General features: G+C 49.9%; 2 protein-coding genes across 7 annotated transcripts in view; one reads left to right on the forward strand and one right to left on the reverse strand.

The window, feature by feature from the left end:
• The window catches only part of CLSTN1 (calsyntenin 1), a 90,949-nt gene extending 70,126 nt beyond the window's left edge, over positions 1 to 20,823 (forward strand). Inside the window, exons 9-17 of the mRNA XM_047082402.1 lie at positions 7,801 to 7,963; positions 12,321 to 12,475; positions 13,889 to 14,037; positions 14,597 to 14,823; positions 15,564 to 15,734; positions 16,075 to 16,220; positions 17,194 to 17,329; positions 17,685 to 17,869; positions 18,252 to 20,823. Coding sequence (XP_046938358.1) covers positions 7,801 to 7,963; positions 12,321 to 12,475; positions 13,889 to 14,037; positions 14,597 to 14,823; positions 15,564 to 15,734; positions 16,075 to 16,220; positions 17,194 to 17,329; positions 17,685 to 17,869; positions 18,252 to 18,449 — 1,530 coding nt within the window. The 3' untranslated portion in view covers positions 18,450 to 20,823. The remainder of the gene's footprint in view (positions 1 to 7,800; positions 7,964 to 12,320; positions 12,476 to 13,888; positions 14,038 to 14,596; positions 14,824 to 15,563; positions 15,735 to 16,074; positions 16,221 to 17,193; positions 17,330 to 17,684; positions 17,870 to 18,251) is intronic.
• The window catches only part of PIK3CD (phosphatidylinositol-4,5-bisphosphate 3-kinase catalytic subunit delta), a 54,788-nt gene continuing 53,714 nt past the window's right edge, over positions 20,680 to 21,753 (reverse strand). For all 6 annotated transcript variants that reach the window (XM_047083135.1, XM_047083130.1, XM_047083131.1 and 3 more), the window contains one exon: positions 20,680 to 21,550. In XM_047083135.1, coding sequence (XP_046939091.1) covers positions 21,413 to 21,550 — 138 coding nt within the window. In that variant the 3' untranslated portion in view covers positions 20,680 to 21,412. The remainder of the gene's footprint in view (positions 21,551 to 21,753) is intronic.

Raw genomic sequence — 21,753 nt, forward strand, 5'->3', positions numbered from 1 at the left:
ATTGTGATGCCTCCAGTTTCGGTTTTCCTTTTCAACATTACTTGGGCTATTCAGGGTCTTTTCTGGTTCCATACAAATTTTAGGATTGTTTGTTCTAGCTCTGTGAAGAATGCTGGTATTCTTTTGATAGGGATTGTACCGAATGTATAGATTGCTTTGGGTAGTATAGACATCTTAAGAACATTTGTTCTTCTAATCCATGAGCGTGGATTGTTTTCCCATTTCTTTGTATCTTCACCAGTTTGTTTCATAAGCATTCTGTAGTTGTTTTTTGCTTTTTTCTTTTAGAGAGGGAGCGTGAGCAGGGGAGAGGGGCAGAGGGAGAGAGAGAATCTTTTATCTATCTATCTATCTATTTATTTTTTACACACACACACACACACACACACACACACACACACACACACAGAATCCGAAGAAGGCTCCAGTCTCTGAACTGTCAACACAGAGCCCAATGCGGGGCTCAAACTCACAAACCATGAGATCATGACCCATGCCGAAGTCGGACATTTAACCGACTGAGCCACCCAGGTACCCCAGCCTTCTATAGTTTTTAGAGTACAGATCTTTTATCTCTTTGGTTAGGTTTATTCCTAAGTATCTTATGGTTTTTTGTGCAGTTGTCAATGGGCTTGATTCCTTGATTTCTCTTTCTGCTGCTTCATTTATTGGTGTATGGAAATGCAACAGATTTCTGTATGTTGATTTTATATCCTGCGACTTTGCCAAATTCATGCATCGGTTCTACCGGGTTTTTTTGCAAGGGTGGGGTATCTTTCGGGTTTTCTACGTAGAGTATCATGTTGTCTGTGAAGAATGAAAATTTGACTTCTTCCTTGCCAGTTGGGATGCCTTTTATTTCTTTGTGTTGTCTGATTGCTGAGGCCAGGACTTCCAGTATTGTGTTGAACAACAGTGGTGACAGCGGCCATCCCTGTCCTGTTCCTGACCTTAGGAGGAAAGCTCTCAGTTTTTCCCCCATTGAGGAGGATATTAGCTGTGGGTCTTTTGTGTATGGCCTTTATGATATTGAGGTATGTTACTTCTATCCCTACTTCCTTGAGGGTTTTTATCAAGAAAGGATGCTGTATTTTGTCAGATGCATTTTCTGCATCTATTGAGAGGACCATGTGATTCTTATCCTTTCTTTCATTAATGTGTGTATCACGTTGATTTATTTGGGGATATTGAACCACCCCTGCAGCCCAGGAAGAAATCCCCCTTGATCTTGGTGAATAATCCTTTTGATGTTTTGTTGGATTCGATTTGCTAGTATCTTGTTGAGAATCTTTGCATCCATGAGGGAAATTGGTTTGATAATTCTCCTTTTTAGTGGGGTCTTTGGTTTTGGAATCAATGTAATACTGGCCTCCTAGAATGAGTTTGGAAGTTTTTCTTCCATTTCTACTTTTTTGGAACAGTTTCAAAAGAATAGGTATTAACTCTTCTTTAAATGTTTGAATTTCCCTGGGAAGCCATCCAGCCCTGGACTCTTGTTCATTGAGAGATTTTTGATTAGTGATTCAATTCTCTTACTGGTTATGGGTCTGTTCAAAATTTTTATTTCTTCGCATTTCGGTTTTGGTAGTTTATATGTTTCTAGGAATTTATCCATTTCTTCTCAATTGCCCAGTTTGTTGACATATAATTACTCATAATATTCTCTTATTATTGTTTGTATTTCTGTGGTGTTGGTTGTGATGCCCCCTCTTTCATTTGTGATTTTATTTATTTGGGTCCTTTTTCTTTTTTATAAATCTTGCCAGGGATTTATTGATTTTGTTAATTCTCTCAAAGAACCAGCTCCTGGTTTTATTGCTCTGTTCTCCTGTTTTGTTTTGGTTTTTTTTTTCGATGTCACTGATTTTTTTTTTTTTTTAATTATTTTTGAGGGAGAGAGGCAAACAATTTGAGTTGGGGAGGGGGAGAGAGAGGGAGACACAGAATCAGAAGCAGGCTCCAGGCTCCGAGCCGTTAACACAGAGCCCGACGTGGGGCTTGAACTCACAAACCGCGAGATCATGAACTGAGCCGAAGGTGGACGCTTAACTGACTGGGACACCCAGGCGCCCCTCGATATCATTGATTTCTGCTCTAATCTTTATTATTTCCCTTCTTCTGCTGGTTTTGGGCTTTATTTGCTGTTCTTTTTCCAGCTCCTTTAGGTGTAAGTTTAGGCTGTGTATTTGAGACATTTCTTCCTTCTTTAGAAAGACCTGAATTGCAACATACTTCCCTCTTAGGACTGCCTTTGCTGCATCCCAGAGGTTTTAGACTGTTGTATTTTCATTTTCATTGGCTTCCATATACTTTTTAAGTTCTTTAGTTTCCTGGTTAACCCATTCATTCTTAAGTAGGATGTTCTTTAACCTCCAAGTATTTGTGGTCTTTCCAAATTTTTTCTTGTGGTTGATTTCAAGGCTCATAGCATTGTGGTCTGAAAATATGCATGGTATGATCTCGATCTTTTTGTACTTGTTGAGGATTGATTTGTGACCCAGTATGTGATCTGTTCTGGAGAATGTTCCATGTGCACTCGAGAAGAATGTGCATTCTGCTGCTTTAGGATGAAATGTTCTGAAAATATCGGTTAAGTCCATCTGGTCCAGTGTGTCATTCAAAGCTGTTGTTTCCTTGATTTTCTGCTTAGGTGATCTGTCTGCTGCTGTAAGTGGGGTATTAAAGTTCCCTACTGTTATTGTATTGTTATCAATGTGGTTCTTTATGTTTGTTATTGATTTATATATTTGGGTGTTCTCAAGTTGAGGGCATAAATATTTACAGTTGTTAGGACTTGTTTGTGGATAGGCCCCTTAATTATGATGTAATGCCCTTCTCTCGTTACAGTCTTTGTTTTAAAGTTTAATTTGTCTGGGGGCACTCGGGTGGCTCAGTCGGTTAAGTGTCCGGCTTCAACTCAGGTCGTGATCTCACAGTCCGTGTGTTCAAGCCCCGCTGACAGCTCAGAGCGTAGAGCCTGCTTCGGATTCTGTGTCTCCCTCTCTCCCTGCCTCTCCCCAACTCGCGCAGGCTCTCGCTCTCTCTCTCTCTCTCTCTCTCTTAAAAATAAACATTTAAAAATTTTTTCTCAATAAATAAAATAAAGTTTAATCTGTCTGATATAAGTATGGCTATTCCGGGTTTCTTTTGACATCCATTAGCATGATAGATGGTTCTCCATCCCCTCACTTTCATAATTTTTTTTTTAAGTTTATTTATTTTGAGAGAGAGAGAGGGAACAAGCAGGGAGGGGCAGAGAGAGGGGGGACAGAGGATCTGAAGTAGGCTCTGTGCTGACAGCAGAGAGCCCAATGCGGGGCTCAAACTCACAAACTGAGATCATGACCTAAGCCAAAGTTGGACGCTTAACCAACTGAGCCACCCAGGCACCTCTCCATCCCCTCATTCTCAATTTGCAGATGTCTTTAGGTCTAAAATGAGTCTCTTATAGGCGGCATATAGATGGATCTTGTGTTTTTATTCATTCTGATACCCTGTGTCTTTTGATTGGGGCATTTAGTCCATTTACATTCAGAGTGATTATTGAAAGATATGAATTTAGCACCATTGTGTTGCCTGTAGAGTTGGTGTTTCTGGTGATGTTCTCTGGTCCTTTCTAGTCTTTGTTGCTTTTGGTCTTTTTTGTTTTGTTTTTTTCTCCAAAGAGTCCCCCTTAAAATTTCTTGCAGGGCTGGTTTAGTGGTCACAGACTCCTTTATTTATTTATTTTTGGTCTGGGAAGCTCTTTATTTTTCTTAAACGTTTCTTGCAGGGCTGGCTTAGTGGTCACAAACTCCTTTATTTATTTTTTGTTTGGGAAGCTCTTTATCTTTCCTTCTATTCTGAGTGACAGCCTTGCTGGATAAAGAATTCTTGGCTGTATATTTTTTCCATTCAGCATGTTGAATATACTCTGCCACTCCTTTCTGGTCTGCCAAGTTTCTGTGGACAGATTGGCTGCCAGCCTTATTTGTCTTCCCTTGTAGGTTAAGGACTTTTTTTCCCTTGCTGCTTTCATGGTTCTTTCCTTGTCTGTGTATTTTGTGAATCTGACTATGATATGCCTTGGTGATGGCTGGCTTTTGTTGAATTTAATGGGAGTTCTCTGTGCTTCTGGATGTCTGTGTCCTTCCCCAGATTAGGGAAGTTTTCAGCTATAATTTGCTCACATAAACCATCTGCCCCTTTTTCTCTCCCTTCATTTTCTGTGACTCCTAGGTTATGAATGTTATTCCTCTTTGAGTTGCTGAGTTCTCTAAGTCTTGTATTGTGATCTTGGGACTTTGTATCCTTCTTCTTTTCAGCTTCATTATTGTAATTTTATCTTCTATGTCACTGATTCACTGCTCTGCTTCATCCATCCTCACTGTCACAGCATCCATTCGAGATTACATCTCAGTTATAATGTTACTGATTTTGGCCTAACTAGATTTTAGTTTTTTTATATCTACAGAGAGGGATTCTCTGGTGTCCTCCTGAGCCGAAGTCAAGAGTCAGACACTTAATGGACTGAGCCACCCGGGTACCCCTGTATTTTTATGTTTACAGCCTGTATTTGAATCAGGATCCAAATAAGGGACTGTGATTGGTTGCTATACCTTTTGAGTTTATTTTATAATCTGTAGATTTTTCTCTTCTCTCCTGAAATTTATTTGATGACAGAAATCAGGCTTTTTGTCCCAGAGTTTCCCATAGTTTAGATTTGGCTGATTGCATTGTTGTACTCCATCTAACATACATGCCACTGTCTTCTTTAGAGCCTGTAAATTGGTAGTGTGGTCTAAAGGCTTTATTGGACTTGGGTTTGGATGTTCCTGGTTTGTTTAAGTTCTGTGGTACTCTGTCTCTGTCATCTGCGTTGTAGGGAATGTGTCCTGAGGAGAGATTCATGGGAACAACCTCAGTTCTTTCATGTTTGTTTAATAGTTTGTCTGTCGCTTTTATAGTGGAAGTCAGTTTGGCTGGATATGAAATCTCTGGCTCATATTTAAGATTTATAAGAACGGGCACCTGGGTGGCTCATTCGGTTAAGCTTTCGACTTTGGCTCAGGTCATGATCCCGTGATCCGTGGGTTTGAGCCCCACATCATACTCTGCTGACAGCCCAGAGGCTTGATCCTGCTTCAGATTCTGTGTCTCCCTCTCTCTCTCTGACTCTCCCCCGCTTGCCCTTTCTCTCTCTCTCTCTCTCTCTCAAAAATAAACATTAAAAAAAAAAAAGATTTACAAGAACAGAAAATTTCTCTGTCCATTGTCTTCAGACATAAGATATTGCTACTGAAGTCTGATGGCAATCTGATCTTCTTTCCCTTATAAGATACTTGGTTCTTTTGTTTGGGTGACCAAAGGATGTGTCTTTTTTCTTTTTTAAAGCTAATTAATTTTATGCACGTCTTGATTGTTGGGTCTGTTTTCCCAGATACGTGGTATGCCCTTTGTTAGTATATAGTTTAAAGCAGTTTGGTACTTCAGGCAAGTTTTTAGTGTTATAGTTCTTAGCCCTCTCCCATCATTGCTTTGCTCTTTCTTATCTGGGGACCCTTCGTATTCTTTATCTGTATTCTCTACCTGTCACTTTTTACCCAAGTCATTCCTGATTCGTCAGCTCTTGTCTGAGTTGCTCTGGTCCTGATCTATGTGCTTTTGTGTTTTGTGTCACTTTCCTGACATCATTGGAGTGTTCTGAGATAATACATGATCCTTTTCATGTCTGTTGCAGGAATATCTTTCAGGTAATGCTTTCAGGGTCTGAAGGGATAGTATTCCGTCCATTTGCTTTCTTTCTCTTGAAAAGTTCATATGGGATTGAACTGTGATCCTTTTTCCTCCTCCTCATTTTTATATACAGTTACTTTTTTTGCATCCTCAAAGGAGAGAGTTGGATAGCATGACCCTTTTTCTAGTTTTAGGGCTCTGCCTCCCTCTTCTGTTACTGTCGTAAGGCATCTCAACCGGTAAGTATGGCCTCAACACTCTATGATATCCTCTGGACCGGAAGCCCCATTGCTTTTCTCCACTACGTGCATCTCAGGGTGCACACAGGCACCGAACTGAGGAGTGTTGTGGGTGTTGTCTACAGCTTTGGGCTTTGCTTTCCTGATCACCCAGTTTTCAGGGAAATTAGAAAATTATGCCAATTCTACTACTGTCTTCTCAATATTCTCAGGGACTTTTGACTAAAGTCCAAATGGACTTTCAAATACGGTGTTACTCTGCTAATCTCCCAGAAACCTGCCATACCTTGAGAGCTAGGTGAAATATATGAAATATAATTTGCTTTCTGAAGGAGCTTTTATGACAGAACTTGTCTTAAATAGAGAAGCTAAAATTAAGATATTACCAGCCTCAAAAGTGATTTGCCATGCAATTCCTTCATTTAAAAAGGTTTCATGTAATATATACATACATACAAAAATATCGTGCATACACAGTAGGCGTATGCTGAGTGTTAGAGGTTTGGATTTTTTCTGTAATAAACTCAGGAGCAGCCGCTTTTCTCTGCCGGATATTCTTTGGTAATTTCTTCATTTATTGTGATGTTTCCTGTCTGTTTAACTTTAATGGGTTCAGTTTTTTAGAATGTGTAAATTGGTTAAGCTTATTTAGAAATACAGTTTTAAAAACACGGGGAACCTGGGTGACCCAGTCAGTTGAGCATCCCAACTTCGGCTCAGGTCATTGATCTCACGGTTCATGAGTTCGAGCCTGCATTGGGCTCTGTGCTGACAGCTCAGAGCCTGGAGCCTGTTTCGGGTTCTTTTCTCCTTCTCTCTCTCTCTGCCCCTCTCTCATTCGTGTTTTGTGTGTGTGTGCGTGCGTGCGCACTTCCTCTCAAAAAATGAATAAACATTTGGGGCGCCTGGGTGGTGCAGTCGGTTGAGCGTCCGACTTCAGCCAGGTCACGATATTGCGGTCCGTGAGTTCGAGCCCTGTGTCAGGCTCTGGGCTGATGGCTCGGAGCCTGAAGCCTGTTTCTGATTCTGTGTCTCCCTCTCTCTCTGCCCCTCCCCCGTTCATGCTCTGTCTCTCTCTGTCCCCCCCAAAAAAAAAAAAAAAAGTGGAAAAAAAAAAAGAATAAACATGTAAAAAAATGTTTTAAGAAACAAAAACATTATCCCACTCCATCTCTTTCTCTGCCTGTCTCTGTTCTCCAGTACTTGCCTCTTCCTCTGAAGCCAAAGATCAGAGAGTGCCAGACCAAACGGACCTTGGAGGCTGCCGACAGCACTTTCCCTCGGCAGTGGGGGGGGCGGGCGGGGGTGGAGGTCGGGGGTGCTCATTCATGATGGGGAAGGAACACAGTTTAAGTTATCATGCCCTCTGAGCTGTATGCTCACCTATATTTAGATCATCACCTTTGAATTGAAAAAGAAAATATATGAGTTATGGCATGGCTTATTCTGAGATGGGAGGTGATTTTCATTTTGATCCAGAAAAGGCATGGATTTTGACAGGCTAAGCCCACTCAGTGGGGGGCTGTCCAGCCTGTGGATACAAGAATCTCCCGGTGTCAGACTATTGGCAGAAGAGAATTGGGCCCTGTCACATGAGGAATGGGCACCTCCCCCTGGTCTGGAACGTCCTAGAGGCGGTAGTGTTGCCTTGGCCCTTTTGGGTGGGATGTGGTTGAGTGAGATGTATTTTATCGTTAGAGTTTTAAGAAATTCCTTTCCTTTTTCAGAAGCCATTATTCCGTATGGGTGACTTGGTCTCTGTCCCCAGTTGCATTGCTTTCATTGTCTCTGGATGTGAGGGAAGGTAGACCTTTCATGCCCTGGTTTTTCCCTTGGCCTCTCACAGGTCTGTGATGAGGAGTGGCATCACTACGTCCTCAACGTGGAGCTCCCAAGCGTGACTCTCTATGTGGACGGTGTTTCTCACGAGCCCTTCTCTGTGACCGAAGATTACCCGCTTCATCCATCCAGGATTGAAACCCAGCTCGTGGTTGGGGCTTGCTGGCAAGGTAATGGCCATTGGCACCCTCTGCTTGGCATCGGGAATTCAGTCCTGCTGCCTCATGGCCTTGGTGGTGGAAGCAGGCTCCTCTCAGGGTCTTACCCCCTTACCCTCGTTGCCTTCGTCTTTCCATTCCTTCTCCTGGGTGTGGCCGTTCTGGGCATCTGCTGATGCCATGCTCTGGGACGCTCACTTACGGTTTGTTATAGGACTGCAGCAGCCGGCACCTTCCCGGGGAACCTGGGAGGAAGCATTACTTGGAGGGAGAGTGCCATTGAGGGACTGTTGTAAATTGATCTGTTCACTGAAAAGTTCACAAAGACAAAGAGGCCGCAGCGGACCATCAGGCACGAAACTGGGAATATTCTTTGACCCGGAGGACTCTTCCAGAATGTTTAGTGCTAGATAACCCGACAGGAGCACCCTCCACAGGGCCGTGCTTGAAAGGACTCCACGGGAGTCCTCGGAAGTGGGATGGGGTAGGACAATGACCACTGAAGCAACAGTACCATTTATTTGTACTTTCTAAGTGGTGAGCCACATGTCCATTACTTTCCTTAACAGTAAGTCTGTGGGGAAGGAGCAGTTTTTATCCCCTTTTATAGCCAAAGGAACTGAGGCTCAGAGCCCAGGGTCACCCCGCCTGGTTAATCATGGCATCTGGATTTGAAACCATAAAGTCGGTGCATTTAGGGCCTGTGGTCTGATGTGGACCCCTTCCTGGGATAATTTCTTCTTAATCTGTGAAATACAATACATAGGATTTCAAAGGCATTGGAAGAAAGTTATCATAGTACTAAAAGGTGAATCTTTTGAAATGGTAATACCTGTGCTGCTTTATTGACAGATGGAGAGAAAGCTTTAGCAGCAAGCTCAGTAACTGCTATAATTTGAAAATAGTGACGAGCTTTATGATATTTGCAGCAACACAGCATGCTGGGAAAATAGCCGTGATGGCTAATGCCGCTGTGTTTTGGAGCCGACGTTTAGGCCCAAAGAAAAAGCTGAACTTCACAAGTTAGTGGAGTAATAATAAGCACATAATTTTTCCTGTCCAAGATCACGGACCCCTCAGTCTGCCCTCACGTGAACCGTCACACTTGGCTGGGTCGCCATCGCTGCTAAACAGACCTTTTGAATTATTTTTTTCTCCCTATGGAAACATTTCATCTTGGGGTAGGTGAGAAAGATACAAAATAGACTAATGCCCACAATAACATTGCTTTAATTTTAGAGAATTTGAATTTCATAATTTTCTGCCGATCCTTGTAAATTAACAAGATTAAGGTAGCGTTTTAGAGTGAATTTCTTCAGCTGATTCCCGGATTTAATTTCGGGGACAGTTCATCCATGAGAAAGTGGAACTTGAAACCAAGGAATGAGGAGCAAATTACCAGGGAAATAGGAATTTTTTTAGTTGTGAAGTCTTAACGTTTCGGTCCAGAGCTGCTTCCCAAATTAAACAGTAATTTGAGTTGTTTTAAAAATAAGAATAAAAATACAAGTGCAAACCTGAGAGCTTTGCTTGTTGAATTAAAATAAAGCCCCATGTTCTGCACTGACTCCCGGTTCCTGTTGGTGCCACAGCGTCTTTCTACCTCAGCTTCTCAAGATCCTCGGCCAGAAAAACATGCCTAAATTCCCAAACCAGACACAGGGTTTGTAAAATATCGTTAACCTGGAAGAAGGTCTCCTTCCTTCCTTCAGCAGATGAGGAACCACAGTTCATACAAATTCACGGTGGAGAGCCTGTGCTGGGGCAGCAGCCTCACCCCCATTGGCTGAAATGTCATTCCCTTTTTTTTTTTTTTCAACGTGTATTCATTTTTGAGAGACCGAGAACAAGCAGGGGAGGGGCAGAGAGAGAGAGAGACAGACACACAGAACCGAAGCAGTCTCCAGGCTCTGAACTGTCAACCCAGAGCCTGACGTGGGGCTTGAACTCACGAACCCTGAGATCATGACCTGAGCAGAAGTTGGACGCTTAACTGACTGAGCCACCCAGGCACCCCTGGAATGTCATTCCTAACGGTGTTCTGGAGGCAACTGGGGGCATCGTGGGAGCGCAGCCACACATGCCCGGCCGGCCCTCAGTGCCCCCACGCTGCTGTAGCACGGGACGTGCCGTGGGTTATGGAGTGCTCCCACAATGATCTAGAAAGTAGAGATTCTGTGTTCCGTTGCTGGTTGTGTGCCTCCCTGACCTGGCATTACTGTGAGGACACCAGCCGGGGGCCTGTGAGAAGGTCAGTGGTTAGAGGCCCCAGACCCACTGCCGATTATCAATCTGGGTGAGTTTCTTAACCTCTGACTCTCCCTTCCTATTTAGAAAAAGTGGATAAAAACGCCTTTATATCTCTGTTACTTAGGGGTTAACATCTAGACCAAAGTGAACTCATTTTGAGCTTTCAAAAACTACACACTTCCCCGTGTATACCGTACACACACCAGGCTTTGGATGCATACTTGTGCTGTCCCAGTTCATCTGCACAAATGTCCTCTCTGGGAGAAAAGTGCGTGGGCCCGGGGTTTGGTATCATTGGTGGCTGGCACGTTGCTGCCCCACCCAGTAGCACCAGCCCGAGATCATGAGTTCGACGGACAAGCTTTTGTTCACCTTATTTTGAATTTGGTCTGTGTCCTGGCAAGGTGGACGTGGAAGATGGGACAAGGGAGGAACGAAGAGAAGCAGGGGGCGGGGGACTTCCGAAAAGGTGATCCAGTACGAGCTTGCTTCTGGGGGGAAGATGTCCCCGAGAGGGACAAGGCCAAGGCGGGAATTCTTCCCTTTGTGTTTTATATTTGGCAGCTTTTCAAGACTAATTTTCAAATTCCAATGTGAAGAGCCTAACCTCTTGGTCCTTTTCTATTGTCTTTGTCTTGCTTTCCTGCAGAGTATCCAGCATTTGAAAATGACAATGAAACCGAGCCTGTGCCTATGGCCCCTGCAGGTTGCTGGATCTTTCCCTACGGTTCACTCTTGTGTTTCATTTAAAGACAAGACATCAATTCATTCCACATTTCGCATGAAATGCCCGAGTTGCATTTTGGTCCCAGACACCTTCTGAGCTGCTGCTTTGCATTATGCGCCCCTCCCTCCCCCCACCACTGCTTCACAGGATTTACCCTTTTCTGCCCATTCTGACTCCAGTTGAAGTGAGGGCAAATGACTCATTAATGCTCTGCACTGATGGGGACACCCCCCCCCGGCCGCCTCAAATTTTACCCTGATCCCACCGCATGAGGCTCCCTGCCAAAATCTCATAGGCCACATCAGGGAGGCTACCGCCTGGTTCCCATGTGGCTGAACCATGAGACAGGAAGAGGCTCGTTTCTAGATACTCTGTCCTGACCAATACTAAATTTTAAACGCAGGTTTCTTAGAAATCGCAGTCCCTGGTGGTGGCTCAGTGTCTGACGTCCTTATCAGGAATGAGACATGCTCTGGGCATCGGTCTCCGTCCTTTTGCGAGAATAAGCTGCTGCTGCTTTTTTTTTTTTTTTTTTTTTTTAAACTCCATTTTGGGAGGGAGGTAGGCGTGAGGAAGGAAGGGCGGGGGGGGGGGGAGAGAATCCCAAGCAGGCTCCAGGCTGCCAGCGCAGAGCCCGACATGGGGCTTGAACCCATGCACCAACCTTGAGACCATGAACCAAGACAAAATCAAGAGTCAGACTTTTAACTGACCGAGCCACCCAGGTGCCCTGAGAGTAAACTTCTTTTCACATGCTTTTTGGCTCTTGGCCACAGTGTGACGAGGACCGCTTTCTGGGTTTCTCTTTTCCTTATAACACCATCAGTTCCCAGCTATCCTGGGGGCAGGCACCGTGGAGCTCAACCAGATAGCATGTGAGGCCTCTTAGGTGCAGGCTAGGGTAGTAAGCACCCCTTTTATCTTTCTAGGCCTATTCTTGTGGGCTCAGTCCCAAGTTTGTGTGTATCCCCAAGTGTGCTGTTAGAAAAGGCAACCCAGAGCGTGACCCAGCTGATTGAGAAGGCAGTGGTCCAAAAGGCTGGCATTGCTGGAAAATGTCACCCGTGCACCAGGCTGATGGGTGCAGCGTAGGCCGCCCTTTCCAGGGAGCGGCCAGTTGTGTGGGGACACTCGTGGGACCTCTTGCTTCTGGGCTTCGGGTGAGGGACCTCCCCCAACACCTCTTTTCTCCAGGCCATATGCATGATCATAAACGATTTAATTTCTCCATTGCGCTTCCATGTAGATGGCAAGGCTAACAGGATTCGGTACGAACTAACCCGCATGTCCCTCCATCAAGCCGCCACCACCGGTAACACTGCATTGAGAAGCGAATCAGGAGGCCCTGGGGTGCACGCGTAACTGCCTGCTTTGTCCCCCCGTGTTCCTAAGGTGGCGACCTGCACATGACCCAGTTTTTCCGGGGTAATCTGGCTGGCCTGACTGTCCGTTCTGGGAAACTCGCAGATAAGAAGGTGATTGACTGTCTGTACACCTGCAAAGAAGGGCTGGACCTGCAGGCCCCCGAGGACGGCAGAGGCGTGAAGGTAACGCGGGCGTGCGAGTGCGCGGCGCTCGCCGCCTCCTAGAGCGCAAGGGTGCAGGCTGTTGGCAGAGGCTCCACCCGTGATCGGTCCAGACCTGCTTCTGCTCACAACACCTCTGACAGTGGACGTGTGGGGGTTTTCCACCCACCGGTCTCCAGGCACCTGCAGGTGTCCCACAGTTCGCTTCTGACACTGACTGCCTGGAGTTTCGCGCAGACCCCACGCGTGAGGCTCAGGCCCACGAGGCTGCCCCCGCTGCGGAGGCCAGTCGGAGGTGTCAGGCTCTCGGGTTATGCTCGCTTCTGTCCAACTTGGCTACAAAGTTGGGGGTCCCCATAATCCCCCCCCTTTTCGATTTCAGTAATTTGCTTAAACTACTCGGAAAACTCCAGAAAACACTTCACTTACCGCTGCTGGTTTGTTTTAAAGAATACAGCTCCGGAACAACCAGATGGAGTTGATGCAGAAGGCAGGGGAGGGGGGAATGGGGCTTCCCCATCCTCTCCAGGAGCGCTTCCCTCCCCACACTGGAAGCTCCCACGCCAGGTCCTTCAGGGGTGTTTCCAGAGCTTCTGTTACGTTAGGCACAGCTGGTTAAGTCATTGGCTAGAGGTCAGGGTCAGGTCTGAAAGTGCCAGCCCTGTAGTCACACGGCTGGTTCCTGTGGCAGCTGGCTCCATCCTGAAACCCTCTCAGCCACCCAGAGCCTGTTGGATAACATAGAGGCTCGTGTGCTTGGAAAGGGCTTGTTACGCATGAGAAAAGGTACTTCTGTCACTCAGGAAATTTCCAGGATTTTAGGGGGCTCTGTGCCAGAAACTGGGGACAGAGACGAAAGATATATATATATATTTTTTAAGATTTTATTTATTTATTTATTTATTTATTTATTTATTTATTCATTTATTTATTTAAAGTTTATTTGTTTTAGCACATGCATGAACAGGAGAGGGGCAGAGAGAGAGAAAGAGAGAGAATCCCAAGCAGGCTCCACACTGTCAGCACAGAGCCCAGTGCAGGGCTCAAACTCAGTAACTGTGAGATCATGACCTGAGCTGAAATCAAGAGTCAGACCGCTCAACCGTCTGAGCCACCCAGGAGCCCCTAAGATTTAAGTTTCTTAAGTATCGCTATACCCATCTGTGGGGTTCAAACTCAGGACCCCAAGGTGAAGAGTTGCACGTTTCACCAACCAAGCCAGCCAGGCCCCTGTATCTCTTACATCACAGATGCATTTGCTCCTTGGGAATTTACCCCCGAAGAAGATCTCATCGCTGCCAATTCTGTGCGCCTTTCCCCTCCAGGTCACCGAGTCAGATCGATCCCCAGCTAGCCCTCTTTGCCAGCGTGTTTGTGGTTTCAGCTTCTTGCAATTAGAGCCGTTTTTCTCGCCCCTGTCTGGTATGATTTCAGATCCATACCAACCCCAGTCAGTTGGCGTTGACCTTGGAGGGAGATGATGTTGGGGAGCTGGATAAAGCCATGCAGCACATCGCCTACCTGAACTCACGGCAGTTCCCCACACCTGGGATCCGGAGACTCAAACTCACCAGCACAGTCAAGTACGTGCTGATTTTTAACTATAAATCTGCCTTCGGTCGTGACTCTTGAGAAGAAAACGTGTGTGTTTAGGTTTTTTGTTTTTTGTTTTTTTTTTAATTTTTTTTTTCAACGTTTATTTATTTTTGGGACAGAGAGAGACAGAGCATGAACGGGGGAGGGGCAGAGAGAGAGGGAGACGCAGAATCGGAAACAGGCTCCAGGCTCTGAGCCATCAGCCTAGAGCCCGACGCGGGGCTCGAACTCCCGGACCGCGAGATCGTGACCTGGCTGAAGTCGGACGCTCAACCGACTGCGCCACCCGGGCGCCCCAATGTGTGTTTAGGTTTTTAAGACAACCCAGCCTCCCGTCTGTAAAGACCGGTGAGCCATCGCTGGTTACCAGAGGGTTTGAATGGCGTTTCTCGGTGTGTCGGAGGCCCGTTCCCAGACGGCCGCGGCCTCTGTCCCCCCGGGGGCTGTGGATTCCTGCCTGTTGGAACCTCCGCGTGCCATTGCGTGTAGCTTACAAAAGCGCTTCTCGAAGCTCTGAGCCTCGCCTTCTCCGTCCCTCGTCGGCAGGTGTTTCAATGGAGCTCCTTGCGCCTCGGTGCCCCCGGTGGATGGTTACGTGATGGTGTTGCAGCCAGAGGAGCCCAAGATCAGCCTGAGTGGGGTCCACCACTTTGCTCGAGCGGCTTCTGAATTCGAAAGCCCAGAGGGGGTTTTCCTTTTCCCTGAGCTTCGGATCATCAGCACCATCACGAGAGAAGTGGAGCCCGAAGGCGACGGGGACGAGGACCCCACAGGTAACGGCACTTCTGCCTGCGATGGTCGCCCTCGCCTTGGCTCGAACCCGGTTGGGGGGGGGGGGGCGCGGCTGACACCCCACTGCTGCTGCTTTCTTACTGAATTCTTTTTTTCTGGGATTTTGAGAGATTTGGATGTTTTAATGCTATTCTTGGCTCAGCTTCTGGAATCTGACCCATGGACTAGAGCTCATTATGCTCTTTGGAAACCCACCTGGAGAGTACTCTCCTCCTCCTCCGGCGTGACATCCGGATCTGAGATGCGCTTGAGGGGAGGCTGAGAAGATTTGAGCTGATTGCAGGGCACCTGCTACTCCTGCTGGGTGGCCCCCTGTTCTGGGCCTGTCTGGGGACCAGCACCCCGTTTCTTGAAAGGGACTCTCCTGTGCCTCTGTCATCGATTTTTCAAATTTTTTTTTTTTTTCAACGTTTATTTATTTTTGGGACAGAGAGAGACAGAGCATGAACGGGGGAGGGGCAGAGAGAGAGGGAGACACAGAATCGGAAACAGGCTCCAGGCTCCGAGCCATCAGCCCAGAGCCCGACGCGGGGCTCGAACTCACGGACCGCGAGATCGTGACCTGGCTGAAGTCGGACGCTTAACCGACTGCGCCACCCAGGCGCCCCTGTCATCGATTTTTCAAAGGGCTCTGTGAGCTTGAGGAGTGCCAGCAGCCCACCGGCGTGACCAGCCCCCCTGGGCTCCGTGGCCTCTGCTATTTGCGGTTCTGTTCTTGCAGTTCAAGAGTCGCTCGTGTCCGAGGAGATCGTGCATGACCTGGATACCTGCGAGGTCACCGTGGACGGGGAGGAACTGAACCCAGCACAGGAGAGCCTGGAGGTAGACATGGCCCGCCTGCAGCAGAAGGGCATCGCGGTGAGCGCCTCCGACCTGGGCATGGTCTTCACAGGTGAGCGCGAGCCTCAGCCCCACCTCCTGTCATCTCCGGGCCCTGAGGGTCCTGGAGGCCACGGGACAGGAGAGGCTCACTAGGATCGATGCTGTCCCGGCAGGAAGGGAAGTCAGGCACTGCCTTACTTCCCGTCCTTACAAGGGGGCGGAAGTCAGGCGCACGATGGCACACACCCCGGAGAGGGACAGATGTGCCCACACGCTTGCATTTCTCCCCACAACTGGAAAGCCGGAGTGCACACACGTGTGGTCCAGCTGCCCCTGTGCCTGACCCCAGCCTGCTCTGACCCTGGCCTTGACCCCAGCCACCAGGCAATGTTCTCACCTCCTCCCCTCAGGCGTGGACACCATGGCCAGCTACGAGGAGGTTCTGCGCCTCCTCCGCTATCGGAACTGGCACACCAGGTCCCTGCTTGACCGGAAGTTCAGGCTCGTCTGCTCAGAGCTCAATGGCCGCTACATCAGCAACGAGTTTCAGGTGGAGGTGCGTGCAGGGCCCACGCTGAGAAGGGCCGGTGGTGGGTGATTGGGTAGCTGCTCGGCCACAACCCAGGTGCGCCAGCCTTTCCCGGCCTGGGGGCCGCTGCAGGTCTGACCCGCGCAGGTTTGGGTGGGCCGGGGTGCGTCTGGTGCATCCCTTTCACGGAGGCCTTCGGGGCCTTCGGAAGGAGGTGGTCAAGAGCTAGAGGCAGTTAATACCTCATGAGTAGGGCGCGGTTGTTTGCTGAGATTTGGCAGTTTTGCAGAGGGCAATTCCCAGGGACCCAGAGAGTCTTTGCAGACTGCCGGCCCCGGGGGAGGGGTCTAGACGCAGTGCTGGCTGTGGGGGGGGGGGGGGGTTGCTGTGCCGTCTGCAGAGCCCGGTAGTGGTGACTCAGGGCACGGTGGTCACAGGGCGCTCCCCCTGCTCTGAAGTCTTCCACAGGCCCGGACTGCAGCCCCGTCGTCCCTCACGGCTTCTGTGGTCTGGAGAAATGGGCCCAAAGTTATTCTCAGCAATTGGCGTGTCTGCACGGTGGCCTCAGAGCAGCAGAACGCTGAAGTCACGGTGCTGAGAAATCGATGAGTCTCTTGTTTGAGCCAAAGGGTAGCGGATTTGAAGGGAAATAAATGGCTAGGATTTGTGCTCTTTGATGCGCTGTGGTTTGGGGGAAAAGCAGGGAGATGGGCCTGTGGTGAGGGACAGTGGTGGGGGTTTTTCTGTTCTTTTGTGGACAGATTCCTTTATGAAATACAGTAAAAAGGAATTAGAACAGTGCCACGTTTCTTGGATGTGCGCAAATATCAGGTAGTTACAACGGCGTCCAGGGGCCGACCCTCGATTTTTTTCTGTTCTTTTCTCCTCTGCCCACCAGGGCTGATCCAGGGACCCCTCCGCGTAGCGCTGCTCCTGTTAGCTTCTGAACCGCGTTTCCGCCTGTCGGACCCGTTCAGGCTGCCTGTGTTTCTCCCTGCAGGTGAACGTCATTCACACGGCCGGCCCCATGGAGCACGCCAGCCACATGGCCGCCCAGCCGCAGTTCGTCCACCCGGAGCGCCATGCCTTCGTCGATCTCTCGGGTCACAACCTGGCCAGCCCCCACCCGTTCGCAGGTAGGGCCGCGGGCAAGAAGCAGGGCCGGCTGGGTCAGGTCCGGGGGGGCGGGGGGACACCCGCCTCCCGCCGAGAGCCCGGCCCCGGGTCCGAACAGCCACGGCCGGCCTGCCTCTCTTACTCTGCGCTGCCCGGGAGGGACTGGAGCCCCACAGGGCAGGAAGTGGCCAGCCCTGGGCTTGAAACCTGTGCCGCGACTCCTCACGTTTCTTCGAGTCGTTCCGGGTCAGATGCCGCGTCAGTGTGTGCGTGCGCGTGTGTGCGTCTGTCTGCGGAGGATGAGGGCCAAGGGCACTACCGCCCTCTGGGGCGGGTCACACCACCACAGCCCTGTTCCCTCTCCTCCCTCCGCAGTTGTCCCCAGCACCGCCACTGTTGTCATTGTGGTGTGTGTCAGCTTCTTGGTTTTCATGATTATCCTGGGAGTCTTCCGGATCCGGGCTGCTCATCAGCGAACGATGCGGGACCAGGACACCGGGAAGGAGAACGAGATGGATTGGGATGACTCCGCTCTGACCATCACCGTGAACCCCATGGAGGTAGGTGCGGGCCGGTGGCCCCTGCAACCGAACACCACCACCGGCCGGGGCCAAAGCTGGGCTCACCCCAGAGAGGCAGCGTGGCCTTGGCATCTCCACGTTTCTGTGGCTTGAATGTCACGTGATCCACATGACAACTCAGTGAGGTGCAGGTGGGTAAACTGAGGTACAGAGAGGCCTCATTCAAGCTCGTGCCGCCCAGCGAGGGTAGAAATGCGCTCCCTGCCCGTGACAGCCGTGGGTGGTGACCAGAGCCGTGTTTCCCCTTTGGTGTCGGGTGAGGTGACCTGTCGGGCATCCCCTTCGTCCGTGACTCCCAGAGGGTGAGCGGCACTGGACACCGGGGTCGTGCGCAGGGGCTCACGTGCCGTCTCTCTGTCAGACGTACGAGGACCAGCACAGCAGCGAGGAGGAGGAGGAGGAGGAAGAGGAGGAGGAGAGTGAAGCCGGGGAGGAGGAGGATGACATCACCAGCGCCGAGTCGGAAAGCAGCGAGGAGGAGGAGGGGGAGCACGGGGACCAGCAGAGCGCGAACCGGCAGCAGCAGCTGGAGTGGGACGACTCCACCCTGAGCTACTGAGCCCTGGGCCGCCCCTGCCGCCCCTCCTTCCGCTTCAGGAGACTCTGCTGCCCCAGCCCCAAGGGTCCACGGTGTACAAAGTCATTCCGGCCAGTAGGTCTGCAGACCCTCTCCATCGCTGACCACCCGCCTGTGCTCGCTGTCGCCCCGCCCTCCGCCCAGATCGCTCTGAGCTCCCCGCGGCTCGCTCTGTGCGGGCCCCCCCCCACCTCGCGCCTCCAGAAAAGCTGCGATCGCTGGACTCGTTGACAAAGGGTTAAAATTGCCCCCTCCCGCCTCGTAATCCTTTTTTTTTTTTTAAAGTCTTTATTTTTTCCAAACTAGTGCATGTATAAAATGGCAGAATGGGGGTTAATATGTAGATGATGAACTGACTTTTTAATATTTTGTAAATAAATTGGGATTCCTCGTGTCCTCCGTGCTAGTATGACCCAGGACTGGCATGCAAAGTGAAGCTTGAAACGCGGGAGAGACCCCGTGGGCTCCGGCCCCACCCCCACCCCGGAGGAGAGCGGGCCTGCCCCGCTCGGGCCCCGCTCAGTGCACACCCTCGGCGGGCGGCCAGGCAGTTAAGGGGCACAGACTTCTCAGCACTGCTCAGCGGCAGGGGACCGGATCGGAGACCCCTCTCCCGAGGCTGGAAATGGCCAGGTCTTTCCTTTGGGATTCTACCCATTTCTGATCCGGCAGAGGGGTGGGGAGCTGGGGTCCCTGGCCTCTTTCACACACTCCTCTGAGGACCGGCAGCTCCTTGCACAGGAAGCTGGACTCCTCGTGTGCAGCCTTGGGTTCACGCCTACTAGATGTCTGTTGCCCTGCCGGGGAGTGTGCACGCCGATGGCACAAAGCGTCTGGCCACTTGGTGCGGAGACAGAACAGGCCTGAGTGGTCCGGACTCAGAACGTCCAAGGACAGACGCGCTCTGGCCCGAAGGCCGAGCGCTAGCTTTCCCCCCGACGGCTCCGGAGGCAAACTCCGCTCCCCAGGAGTGAGGGGCCCTGCTTCTGGGGCCCGTGGGGGATGGAAAAGGAGAGGACAAGTCATGAGCTCAAACCCCGACAGCACTTTGTTTTTAATTTACATGTAAAATTTTAGATTTCTAAACCTGGGGGAAAATAATTTTGAATACTGTTCTGTGATTATAACTGCTAGTTGCAAGGACACTGCGGCCGTCCTGCGTCGTGTGTGGCCGCCCCTCACGTCCTGTCGCTGTAGCTGCTCTGTGTAGACAATGGTAGATGCTAATGCGGACTCCGCGTGGTGTCACTTTGTAGATGTGTATATTGATGAGGTCAGAAAGTGTACCCGCTACAATAAAGTGCTGGTTCTAACTCCAGTAGGAGCGCGCGTTCAGGTCTCGTCCTGGTTTTGTTCTAACCCTGCATTCTCTGGCTTGGTTTTTGACCTGAGAACACAACATAAAAAAGCTTTTATTTCTTTCCGTAGGCTGTTACCTCTCACGTGAAGGCTTCACAGAGCGGTGGTCTTCACCCCCCATCAGTTGTGTTGAACTCCCCTTCCCCATACAGAAACATGAAAAGACTAAAACACACACACACACAAATACACACACACACAAAACAAAAATAGAAAATACTCTCCTCGCCAAGCACCCAGGCTGTGTACCGGAACCAGAACGCCAGGAAGCACACAGACGCGTTTCAATAAATAACATATAGACGTACACTCGGCTGTTCCTATTTCTGGACTGGCAAGGTGGACCAGATGACCTCCACACTTAAGTCGGGAACGAGAGTGTGGTCGGTGGTGTTCTGCATATGGACCACACCGCGTGGCTTCTGCTAACTGACCGAAGAAGGCGGTGGGCTTTTTCTTGAAGCTCCCGTACCTGTCCACAGGGCAGCTGCGCCTGACTCTGCCCGGCCTCGCGAGGCCTCCCAACACATAAAGATCACCCGTGGGCTTCTAGAAGCCCGGATTTCTAGTCCCCTCTCCAGAGATGTCTTCAGACGGCTGGGGAGAGGCCCGGGAACCTGGTGTTTCTAGAGCTCCTCGGATCCCCCCTAAGGCTAAGCCTGAACTGCTTCGAGCTAAGCAGAAAAAGATTCCACCAAAGACCTCAGGTTTCTGGTACCTGGTTCCTCAAAGCAGGTTCCCAAAGCAGAGAGTTCTGGAGATCAGGTCCGGCCTTAAAACCTGCTTTGCGAGGCAGGTCAGGACGAAGTACTCTGACCTGCTTTTGCCTCGATCCATGACAGGTTGAGCTAAATCAAGCTCAGATCTTTTTAATGTCTTGAGGACCAGCATATATTATACTTTATGGGGGCGGAGGCTGTTCTGAGCCACAGAGGGTCCGTAAGTAGTTGGGGTGTTTTTTTGTTTTTTTTTTTTTTTCCTTACCCGCAAACAAAACCGCTTTACAGCAGAGGAGAGGATTTCCCGTACCCAAGAGTCACTTTAAAAGTGGAAAGCAAGCATCCCTGATTCTAGAGGGTACCCAGACTCCCTCTGGGAGCTGCCCCGCGCTCAGCCCGTGGAGAGCACGAAGGTGGAGGGGGTGAACGGAGAAGTGGGCACCAGGTAACTCCCAGGGGCCAAGCCCCGGGCAGCCCGGCCGGAGCCTGGGAGGAAGGCAGGCTTCCCGGAGGGGACAGCAGTCTCTGCCGGGTCCCGATTCACCAGCTGGAAGACTCGGGGTTACGGTCCTTAGTGAGGTGCGGCCTCTGAAGTGCCCGACTCTGTCTTCTCACCAAAGCCCGGGGGCTCTGGCTGAGGACGCCCCTCCCCTGCACGAAGGATGCATTTCCGTTTATGGCTGTCGAGTTCCTGAAATGTTTCAAGTCATAAATAAATAACCAGTGTAAACAAAAGGCAATCATGTAGGTTCCTTCCCGTGGGGTGCGGTTCAGGCTCTCGGGGCCCCAGAGGATGGCTGAGGGTGCCTGGTTCCCCAGGCCGGCAGTCTGCTCCCTCCAGGCCCAGGGGCCTCCAGAAGCTTGCTACTACTGCCTGTTGTCTTTGGACACGTTGTGGGCCAGCCAGTTCACTTTGGTCTTCCAGCTCTCCCGGAGGGCTTCGTTGAACTTCACTCGGAAGTGCTTTAGAGCCTCCTCCTCTGTCTTTCCCAAGGCCAGAGAGTCCTGAGGGAAGATCATCAGAGCAGTGAGCTCCAGCCATTAGGGGGGCCGTTACGGCAGGCAGACCCCGCCACCCTGAACGTTGTAAATTCCCTCCTGAAAGACCTGCGGGAGGGGAATCCGGAGACAGAGGCCGACATCCCCCTTGGGAAGGACTCTGTTCTGATCCCAAGCCGAGACGGGCCTCCTGACCCACCCTCAAAGTA

Source organism: Lynx rufus, unplaced genomic scaffold, assembly GCF_022079265.1.
Source record: "Lynx rufus isolate CCGP_SWC_20201006 ecotype Redwood Valley unplaced genomic scaffold, mLynRuf1.p SCAF_2, whole genome shotgun sequence".
Taxonomy (NCBI): domain Eukaryota; kingdom Metazoa; phylum Chordata; class Mammalia; order Carnivora; family Felidae; genus Lynx; species Lynx rufus.